This window comes from Lygodium microphyllum, chromosome 15, assembly GCF_053477565.2.
Source record: "Lygodium microphyllum isolate KBCC chromosome 15, Lygodium_microphyllum_v1.1.10, whole genome shotgun sequence".
NCBI lineage: Eukaryota > Viridiplantae > Streptophyta > Polypodiopsida > Schizaeales > Lygodiaceae > Lygodium > Lygodium microphyllum.
In genome coordinates this window covers 109,803,029-109,814,323 of record NC_141149.1, presented here as the reverse complement: position 1 = coordinate 109,814,323, position 11,295 = coordinate 109,803,029, and the positions used below count along the sequence as shown (strand labels likewise).

The 11,295-nt window shown below is 42.2% G+C and overlaps 2 protein-coding genes across 2 annotated transcripts; both read left to right on the top strand.

The window, feature by feature from the left end:
• Positions 1-6,401: 6,401 nt before the first annotated feature.
• LOC148024901 (uncharacterized) lies at positions 6,402-8,067 on the top strand. The gene has a single exon (XM_087694574.1). It carries the CDS (start codon positions 6,629-6,631, stop codon positions 7,568-7,570), a length of 942 nt encoding a protein of 313 aa, XP_087550700.1. The 5' UTR covers positions 6,402-6,628; the 3' UTR covers positions 7,571-8,067.
• A 798-nt stretch (positions 8,068-8,865) lies between these two features.
• Positions 8,866-10,305, top strand: LOC148024900 (aspartic proteinase nepenthesin-1-like). The gene has a single exon (XM_087694573.1). It carries the CDS (start codon positions 8,881-8,883, stop codon positions 9,919-9,921), a length of 1,041 nt encoding a protein of 346 aa, XP_087550699.1. The 5' UTR covers positions 8,866-8,880; the 3' UTR covers positions 9,922-10,305.
• Positions 10,306-11,295: the final 990 nt, after the last annotated feature.

Genomic DNA, 11,295 nt, shown 5'->3' with positions numbered 1-11,295 from the left:
CCGACAACCTCGATGGTGGTATGTTATACCTTCAACTCCTCAAAGTGCGAGAGTATATGATCAAAGCGATGTTCCAGGTATAGATGAAGAAAATATGCAAATAGAGGGGTCGATATTGCAAGGGATGGAGGCCACCGCAAGTTTGGAGCCCGCATCGGCTAACAATGATGGAAATACAGAAGTCCAAGAATTTTTTGAGAACGAGGCAGACTCGTTCTTTTGTGGTGACATGTCTATCGACCTTCCAGTGTATGCAGAGTTGTGTTAGGAGATTAACATGGGACCATATAAGAATACTTCATTCTTGGAGAATTGTATTACTCAATTCGTTGTTTAGATCTTCCATAAAGGTACATAAGATATGCATTTTAAGAGGGATTTTTCAAAAATGATTTATATTACTATGCTTTGTATAGTTTAAATTGATTATTCTAACACCATTTTTTATCTATGCAGGTGACATTTTTAGGATGAGTCGAGGGATGAGCGATGAGGAGTTTCAGGACATGATGGCACGCATGTCTCCAGATCAGCTCGCGAGATTCAGAGAGATGGCAGACCAGGAGTTGTCTCGTTCTTCGTCAGGGCACTCTGCTAGATCTGCTTCAGCGCGATCAGATGCTTCAGCTTCGAGCAGATGATCTCGACACTCACGACTTGGGCCAGAGGGAGGGACTGCATCGGGATCAGGGGGTGCTGCTGTGGAGATACGGACGTGGTGTCTCCGTCTCATCGTTCAGCTGGAGCTGCATCACCTCCAGGATTTGTCACACTTGTGGGAAAGTCTACTCCAGTTACTTCGGCTTTTGCGCAGCCGTCAGCAGGTGGCACCCCCTTTGGTGGCACTCCGAGAGAGGGTACCCCCGTCGGTACACCGGATGTACAGGGGTCTCCTGGATATGCCCAGGAGCGTGGACAGAGATGGGAGAGGACCCATCTTAGGTAGACTTTTAGGGGTTATGGATACCTAGTTGATAGTAGGTCAGGAGCCATCATCATGAATGATGAGAGGAGGAGGGTGATGGCTCGCATGAGGGAGTTGTACCAACAAGTTTTTCGGCACAACGTCTTGGATCATTGGAAGAACATACTGGAGGGGAGCAAGGACTACATAGTAGTATCCTTGCACGAGGAGTTTCCGGTGCCAGCCGCAGTAGATAGATTCTCTACGGGCTGGATGATGGATTGCATGCGTACATACATGTCACATAGACGATCCGACGCACACAAGGCAATCAAGAGTGGGGCTGCAAAGCCCGAGTGGTTAGATGCAGACGATTGGCGCCGACTGAGGAAGGAGGCTACAGATTCGCCAGGACGTTGGAGTCAGTAGAGCAGAAGGCGGCGAGGGCACGACTCGAGGCCGGAGTGGTGCATCATCTTAGGAGTGGCGGCCACATGACATATTTGGAGGACTTTGTAAGTTTCTCTTTTGTTTTGCTTATTTGTTTTTTTGAAATATTCTATGTAATGACAATCATGTTTCTAACAGTTAGTATTTTGTTTTCTTTGCAGTACTCCATTACAAATCGCGATCCGCAAGGCCTTGAGACTTGATATGTAGAGAGGCACGGTCTCAATGCATTGATCGACCGATTGTATAGACGCGGCGGCCCTGTAAGTCACTCATCTTTCTTGTCCGTAGTTACCATGAGATATTTGAATGCATTATTGTATGGTGGATTGATATGTTGTTTCTTTTTCTGCAGAATCCGTTCAATGCTCCTTTGCGGCGGGACAAGCTTTCGGGGGACGAGGATTTCTAGCTCGCCCTTGGATCCTTGGAGCTCACACACATTTAGTTTTTAGTCACTTGATCTATGTAGACATTTTCTATGTATTAGTGATATCCTTTCATGATTATACCAATCGCATTTTATGCGATCATGTATTTATTTCATGTATCAGTTTTATGATTTTAGTATACATTCTTTTTGTTTGCAAGCGCTTTGTATGCAGTAGTGCAGAAACTATTTTGTATGGCTCTCATACAGCACACAGTGCTATACTGCCCTGCCACAAAATTTTTTTCCCTATTACCGTCGCTATTTGCATCGCAAATTTACTGCTCGCGTCGCTATTGGCCTCGCTATGAGCGTCGCAAATTTAGTGGTTGCGTCGATATATGCGTCGCAAATTGGCCTCGCTATGAGCGTCGCAAATTTAGTGGTTGCGTCGCTATATGCGTCGCAAATAGCGACACCAATAGCGATATTTCTATGGCGTCGTCAATAACGACACTTTTTGCGACGACGGGGGCAAATTTTGTTGTTTGTATTTTTGTCGCTTTAAACGTCGGTATAAGGTGTAGTGGCACATCCTTGTGAGCATGTGATAACAACTAGAGGAGCTATTTTCAAGTTTGGGATGTGTGTGTGTGTGGATCTCCATGTTTTAGTTTCAAAAATGGAAAGGATGTTGGTTGGAGACACCAAAATCCCTATGATCCTGGGAAAGCCCTTGGTTTGGGAAAAATAAAAAAACCCCCCATTTGGCCTAGGATGGTTTTCCATTTTCTGTGAAAACCATTTGAGAGCCCCCCTCGCAAAACCATTATGGAAACAAGTCCATCTCATTAGTAGTGGTTGTGCAAGCCATGTGGCTTTTTTGCCAAGTAGATATTTCTAACTTGGAGTTTGACTCCCCTTGACAGAGTCCTATTGGAAGGCCTTTTTTAATCTCAAAGGATTTTTAAAATCATTATAGAATATATTAAAAAAACCTTGGAATACTAAATAAATTATGCTTATGAGTAACTCTACTCTTCGTTGGACCCCTTAAAGCTCACATGTCACCCCATAGAAACACATTTATTTTGTCTCCTTCATTACATTATAGGTGGCCATTTGGTAGAAAAAGAAGATTGAGGAAGTCCAAGGCCATAAGATTGAACCATTGAGAAGGCTGTACCACCATATTGTGCACATATAGGTGGTAGATTGTTTTGTAGCCTCAGAGTGCTTCCATATAAGAATGTACATGGCATATTGAGTTGGGAAGGGGGCACAAAAGTGTTGTCTAGAGCATCCATGTCATGACTTCGCGATCAATATTGAGAAATGTTCTATATAGGATTTTGAATCACACAAAAATAGAAATAATATGCAAATAAGAATAAAAATTGGTTTGTTGGCAATGAAGATGTTATGTATTCAAAGTATGCTATATGAACCCTCAATGATAACATCTAAATGAACTACTTGATGTCACTTCAATTAAAATATGAATGTTTGTAAAATTAGCCTTCTTACAATGACTATTAGTGAAAATTGTAGTGTGTATATATTGCATGAGACAAAATAAAAACAATTAGAGTTAGGATGAATGATGTGAAGAGGTATACATGTCAAATCCATGATGATAATTCTCATATATCTCATGCGCAGATTATAGTGTGGTAATAACACAAGTGAAATCTTTTATGTGATTTGATGTGTGACAATTTGAAAGCACAACTTGAAGATGCTATTTTATATAAAAGCAAATCAAGAAAATTGGTATCAATAAGGTTAGCTGAAACCCAAGCTTCTTTTTTATTTTTAGTAATGGAGATTGGTTTCACAAAAAAAAGGAGGGTATTGTATCTACAAGTGTCAACTACCTATTTTCCTCTTCAATTGAGTGTTTCTACTTCTAGTACTACTACATGCATTTGATTTTGCCCTTATGACCATGTAGGAGGATTGAGGCTTGTTTTTAGGACCTTGATCACAATTAGATGACCGAATAACTAAATGCTACTACTCTTTGTATTTAAATATTAGAAGGATGTTTCAAATATTGAACCATGCATTGTAAAGTAGCCACTTGTAGCTTAATGAAATAATATTTACAAACTAATACATTAGTGTGTGTATCACATAACAATTTGCACGATTTCTAGCATTTTAACTGATGATGTACATTTGACTTTGCATTTTGTACATGCCAATATAGATGAGCATATGGAAAGCCATGTTTTGAAATGCACTATTATGGTTGAATGTGAATTTGTCCAATAAACCTCAATGCTTACACTACAATCATATCATAAAAGTTTGAAACTATATTGTGCGGGAATAGATGAATGGGAGTCTTTTGCTAGCATAACTTATCTTTCTCTACTTTGCATTCTTATGTTACACGACCCTTTCAAGTAAAACTGTAAACTACTCATGCTATGTAAGGAATTATGATTCGAACCAACATATGGTACAATTGTTGCATGATGATCCCTTGAAGCTCTGTCTACATTACTAGCTATGATAGAATTGCATGTGGCATGTGTGAAATAGAGAATTAAATTTGTGACAAGGTCTATGTATAAGCAACCAAATCGATCTTTTGTCCGAAGGTGGATCTACAATGATACCACAACACTAGCCATGTATAGTACACTCCACATGAGCACACTTCTAGCAATGAAAACATGGCTAGGCCGAAGTGATGAAATAAGAAAGTTGGATCTCAAGGATGGGATCAAGAAGCAAGTAGTGGGCACTAGGTTGAACTTTGATGGTGGGCCAAGGCTTGGTGCTATGAGCATCAAATAGTGGCACATCCTTGTGAGCATGTGATAACAACTAGAGGAGCTATTTTCAAGTTTGGGGTGTGTGTGTGTGTGTGTGTGTGTGTGGATCTCCATGTTTTAGTTTCAAAAATGGAAAGGATGTTGGCTGGAGACACCAAAGTCCCTATGATCCTGGGAAAGCCCTTGGTTTGGGAAAAATAAAAAAACCCCCCATTTGGCCTAGGATGGTTTTCCATTTTCTGTGAAAACCATTTGAGAGCCCCCCTCGCAAAACCATTATGGAAACAAGTCCATCTCATCAGTAGTGGTTGTGCAAGCCATGTGGCTTTTTTGCCAAGTAGATATTTCTAACTTGGAGTTTGACTCCCCTTGACAGAGTCCTATTGGAAGGCCTTTTTTAATCTCAAAGGATTTTTAAAATCATTATAGAATATATTAAAAAAACCTTGGAATACTAAATAAATTATGCTTATGAGTAACTCTACTCTTCGTTGGACCCCTTAAAGCTCACATGTCACCCCATAGAAACACATTTACCAATGTCAAATAAGCACAAAATGTCAGGTCTTGTTTTCTTGGTTCCTTTGCCCTTGAAGTTGTAGTGAGTTGCAATATCTAGGGGTCATTTCCACACATTCATATACATGAAACTAAAATTTTACTATTTTATTTGGTTTTAGAGGTGATATATATGTGCCAGAAAAAACATCGATATCAACCCCATTTTTAGTTCGATACATATTGTGCCAGAATGAGCAAGAAGGCATGGTTCTATATATCACATCTATAGATTATTGCAAATTGTGCCAATTATTCAAAGCTCACCACTACATGCTCGATCTCCACTAAAAAGTTGCATCATTATAAGGGGCCACCTTTTACTACCCCTTTGCCCTACATTTTGGTTGTTGCCTTGATGGATGTTGTCACATCTTCATCTCTTCAATTAGTTGAGGCCATTGATTATAGCTCGTATCTAAAAAATTAATGTATGTTTTGATGGTGCTTACATTTGAATTTTAAAGTATGTATTCGTAGTTTTTCACACTCTCAAAATAGGGGTGCAAATTTCAAATAGCATTACAAAATCGAAGTTTCATATAAAATATGAACCAAAAGATGCGCATTCGCTTTGATAAGTTGGTACAAAGGTTTTTTGCAAGGACTTTTTATTAACATGCCAAAAAATGAGAAGTCACTAAAGGTGAAGCAACACATACTAATTTCAAAACCAGTGTTCATGAAAAACAGAGGTTTAATGTAAAATGAATTGTAAAAATATTAGAAAACCCTTTAAAATTTGAAGAAGGGTTAAAACTTTGAACCCTTGAAAAATTCTAGGTATATAAAAGACAAGTACGAGTAAAGCCCTCTAAAATTTGGCTGTGGATATATCTCAGCACGGGGCCCACAGATTCCGACGGGTTCAGCCCGTACCAGGTAATTATGGGTCCCACGGATTAAAAAGGCCCCTAAAATGAGGTTTGGTCTCTCCTCGACTGACAACCCGGGTTTCGAACCTTGTTCCGTGTATGTCAGAGGCAGACCCTCAGAACCATGCGCCCGCGTGAGAAGACGATGTCAAGCTTGCATTATCCAAATATATTATTCAAATAAATATAAAAATTTAAGCTACCGGCAAGTCACCGGGAAAGAACCGACACGTCCGCGAAAATCTGGGGCCCATACTGATATTTATCTTCAGCCCTAAAATTTTGAGCGAGGGGTTTTTGTACGAGCTACCAAAAATGTTTTTGGTAAACACAGCTCAAAACATGCACTTATTGTTTTACGATAACGCCCTCTCATGAACAAAGAAAGAGAAGTAGAGTTCACGACAAGGAGATGAATGTGGTGGAGGTATTATTTGGTGGCAGTACAGGCCAGGTCTTTGGTATGATGCATTCACAAAGAGTAGTAATTGTAGTTGTAGTTGAGTCAAGCGGCGAGGCTGCAGTTGCCTGCGGTATCACACAAGTCGCAATTCGCATTAGACGCATTGTGGCCAGGTAAATCCGAGTACGAGCAGTGAGCACCCTTGTCTGTTACCTGACTGCGAATTCTCTTAATCGAGACCTGAACAGACTATCAGCTCGCAGCTTCCCAGTGATAGAAACGATGGGCCGAGGTCGCACTGACGCCAAAGCCCCGACTAATACTTATATCATCTGGTCGCTCATGATCTGTCTCTCGATGGGGTTTTATGGGTTTCAATGCTTGCAGGCTCTCGTTGAGCCAGCTGCTCCCTTCCGTCTCGTTCTTCTGCGCAGGGCTCAGATCGTCGATGCAGCATCAGCTGGCCGTGTGTTCTCCGAGCTCGATAAAACAGCCATTAGAACTGATCATGATGTTGCAAGATCAGCTGCATTGCCGGGTCAGGGTACTACCACTGCAAGAGTCATGAGACTGGAAGCAATTCGGGATGCTGTGGAAAGAAGCTATGATCGGGCGCGCGCTATGGTGATAGGGGCCGGGACTCAAAATGGAAGCCATGGAAGCTCCTTAATTCTTCAGGCACATGATCTACATGATAGTGATGATAATGATGATGTAAGTAAGGCACGCTTGCGATCATCTGCAGCATCAAGGTCTCACGCGGGAGGGGCTAAGTACTCTTGGCCAGTCCGGTCGGGAGGCGGCGACTACGTGACTGAGATAGAGATCGGGTCACCAGCTATGGCGCAGGAGGTGCTGGTGGACACAGGCAGTGACCTGGTGTGGATCCAGTGTCAGCCGTGCGTCCGGTGCTTCTCTCAGGCCGACGACATCTTCGACCCCGCCGACTCCCACTCCTTCCAGACCAGCAACTGCTCCTCGCGTGTGTGCCAGGACGATCACCTGCCTCAGCATGCCTGCGACCGCGCGTCCGGTTCCTGTCTGTATGAGTACCGCTACGGGGACGGGTCCAGCACGCAGGGGAACATGGCCTCCGACAGGCTTCTGCTTCGCAAGGCGCAGCCTGCTCGCATCAGTGGTAAACTTGAACTAACGACACAAGAAGTTTCCCATACTAAGCATTCCGGACCACTGAAATTAGAACCTAAGCATATGATTCCTTGAACCTAAGCATTATCATTCTTTTTCCATAGGCCACTATCACCACTGAAATTAGTCTCTTAGTTGATGATATGCTAGACACAACTAGATGGTTTTGGCTCTCGGATAGATTCTAGCATTTAGAAATAACTTTTCTTGATTTCTCATAGGATTCTGATGTAATATTAGCCTTGTTTTCAAATTGAGTTGGAAAATTAATTCCTGATTTCTCATAGGATTTCAATGTAGTGCGTTGTTTCCAAATTAGATGCTTGTCGTCAAATTGAGTTGGAAACATATTTTCTCATGTCTCATAGGCTTTCAATGTGATCACTTGTTTTCAAATTGGGTTGAATGATGCCAACCGTGTCAATCAACTTGGGAAAAGGGGACCTGTTTGGATTTTCCATCGCTTGTACACTGGCTTTGTAACCTTGGCCGGTATCTTTTTTTGATCCAAATAGAACAAATTGGGCTTTGCGATACAGAAAGAAAAGTCGAAGGAGTGATCAACGCATTGTTGAAACAAGACAATCAACCTATTCTTTTGATAACTATTTGGTTGATGGTAAACCACGAGTGTATTTCACGTCACTATCTAGTGAGTCAATTTTTAGAAGACAATTAGAAGAATCTTTAAATAATTTTGATGTTATAGTGCAAAAGCTTTATTCATATTAGAAATCGATTTTAGATCAAGCGAAGGAAAGGGAAAATTTATTATAAAATGAGCTAAAGGATCGGTTTAAACTTATGGAGTTGAACTCCATGCTTTCAGAACGGAGTGAACAAAAAATTGGATTGAGGGACGAAGATGTGGATAGAATGAGCATATCTAATATATATGATCTTTTATAAAGTAAAATTTTTAGAGGCAAGATTCGGGTTCCAATGTTGTTCCTTTCCTTTGATTTTGAGCTTTTGTGAGGGAGGCATTGCATACTTAGGCATAGTGTACAACTACAAGTAGCTTGGTATGTGGTCCTTCCCTTGTACCTATCTAGGTGTCCAATCCCTTGAGCCTTTCTCATAGAAGCTCAGGATATTGTTTAGCCTTTCTCATAGAAGCTCAGGATATTGTTTAGGTCTGAACGACTCAGATTAAGAGGTTGTTATGTGTCCCCCAATATAGGTCAACACCCCTCGCCCCTAACCTCACTTAGCTATGTATACATTCCCTATTGATTGAAAATTCATGATATTTTAGTAGGCCCAACACCCCTCGACCCTAACCTCAATTAGGTAAGTGTCCACTTCCTACTGATTGGAAATTCACGATATTTTAGTAATTCACAAATTGAGAATTAAATGATGATATTGTTATAACTCACAAAATGGGAACTATATTGGGAATTTGTCTAAAATTTCTTATAGCAGGAGCTGGCTTTGAGGGAAGCGCAGCAACGGCTTCTGATGATCACGTGCCCAGAGTCAGCAGCCGGCGCAAGAAGAGACCACCACCACCATCATCATCCGACGATAAGGATGACGACGACAAGTCGTCGCAAGCAAAGGCTAGCTCCGTCTCTGTAATTTCCGTCAAGGGCTTCACCTTCGGGTGCGGCCACCAGAACTCTGTGTCGTTTGCCCAACATTCTGATCACGATGGCCATGGAGGTGCCGACCAGGAAGCGGCAATTATAGCTGGGCCGGCTGGTGTGTTAGGGCTCGGACGTGGGCGCCTGTCGCTTCCATCGCAGCTGGCGGCGTCGAAGGAAGCAAACGTGCCGCCGCAGTTCTCTTATTGCCTCACGCCCTTCTCCTCGGCCTCCCCGAGCCCCCTCTTCGTCGGCGGTTCATATTATAACGGTCTCCCGGCAGGTACGTCTGCAGCCGCAGTACAGTTCACGCCTATCCTCACAGACGGACCGTCCGCCACCTACTACTACGTCGGTCTGCAGTCCATCTCAGTGGGAGGCAAGCGCCTGCCCATCCCGGAGTCCGTCTTCTCCTTCACGTCCGGCGGCGGGGGCTCCATCTTCGACTCTGGCACCACCCTCACCCTCCTCCCACCCCTCGCTTACAGGCACCTCAAGGATGCTCTCATGGACGCCATCGGCCCCTCTGTGCCTCGCCTGCAGGTTGCCGGTTTGGACCTCTGTTACCAAGGCATCAATGGTGACGGATACTCTGATCAGCAGATCTCCGACTTGCCTGACGTCGTGTTTCACTTCCAGGGAGGGGCTCGTATGTCCGTGCCCCCGTCAAACTACATGGTCCCAGTAGACGACATGGGCATCAGCTGCTTTACCATGATGAGCGCGGGTCAGGATTTCACCATTATCGGCAACCTCCAACAGCAAGACTTTCACGTCTTCTATGACCTTCTCAACTCCCGCATAGGGTTTGCACCAACCGTGTGCTCGGAGCTTTAATTTGATTGTTTTAGCAAAATATAGAATCAGGGGGCAGTAGTTGCTTTGGTTCTTCCTTTCTAATGGATTCCATGGAAGGATATCGATCGTCCTACACCCTTTCTCTCTTCACCAATTCCTCTCTCCTTTAATTTGCTCACCAACTTAGATATATGATTGTTGTTCTGATGGATGCTACTGCATCCTCCTCTCCTATGCAGGCCGTTCCTTGAATTCTAGACATTAATAGTGAAAATTGTTTAGACCATACATTTGGCCATTCCTATTCCTTTTTACATGACTTTTGTAGCATTGGCTTTAGACTTGTATGTATTATCATAGTTGGCAAATCTTATTATTTACATTGTCCTCGGCTAATATAGTACCCACACATTAGGACCTCACTATTGTCCTCGGCTATTATTTACATTGTCCTCGACTAATATAGTACCCACACATTAGGACCTCACTATTACGCATGGAGTCTTGTAATATATTTGGCTTAAATAATAATCTACTCATGCACGCTAATGTGTTCCTTTAATAAACAACGAAATCCTCAAGAAAATTTCACTCAATTAAGAGCCCTCTTTTGTGTTAACTAACTGATTTTTGACTTATAGAATTCAGCATCCCAAGGACCATTCTCCTTAAAATTTCCATTGGAATATAACACACACACACACACACACACACACACACACACACACACACACACACACACACACACACACACACACACACACACACACACACACACACACACACACACACACACACACACACACACACACACACACACACGTGCGCGCGCATGCTCGCATGCATGCACGCATGCACGCACATCCATGTGGCATTTAGTGATTACACATAGTGAAAGATTCCTAAGGATGAATTAGATCTCCTTAATTGCCTAAATTAGTGGCACAAACATGGCAAGAGAAACATGTAGTATCAAGTCACTACAAGAAATAGGGGGTGTTAGCGGTCGAGCCTGCAAAATTGGTGGGTGTCTCTTATGCAACATATGTTAAATATATCACATGTGGGATGCCACATAACATCTTATAAATGATATTTTTTAGACAATGCTTATACGATGTCTTTTGCAACATGGTTAGTAACGTTCACAAACTGCAATGCATCTTGTAAAAGAAATGGCATATATTATGCATCATGTAAATGAAGTCCCGATCTAATTTTGTTGTGATCTCGTCCTTCTTCTTTCATTTTTTCTATTACCTATTTGTGGTGCTGTGACTTGTCTAAGCATGCAATCATGCAAGTATTTTTCTGATGTAAGTTAATATGATTGTGTAGAATGGTTTAGGTGCTTAATGGTTCTTTTCTAGTCATCCATATTCAAATGAAAGCTATAGGAATTCATGATACTTA

What these genes read in the sequence shown, in the direction of transcription:
- LOC148024901 (XM_087694574.1), top strand. Translation starts at nt 6,629, where the DNA reads ATGGGCCGAGGTCGCACTGACGCCAAAGCCCCGACTAATACTTATATC.
- LOC148024900 (XM_087694573.1), top strand. Translation starts at nt 8,881, where the DNA reads ATGGGAACTATATTGGGAATTTGTCTAAAATTTCTTATAGCAGGAGCT.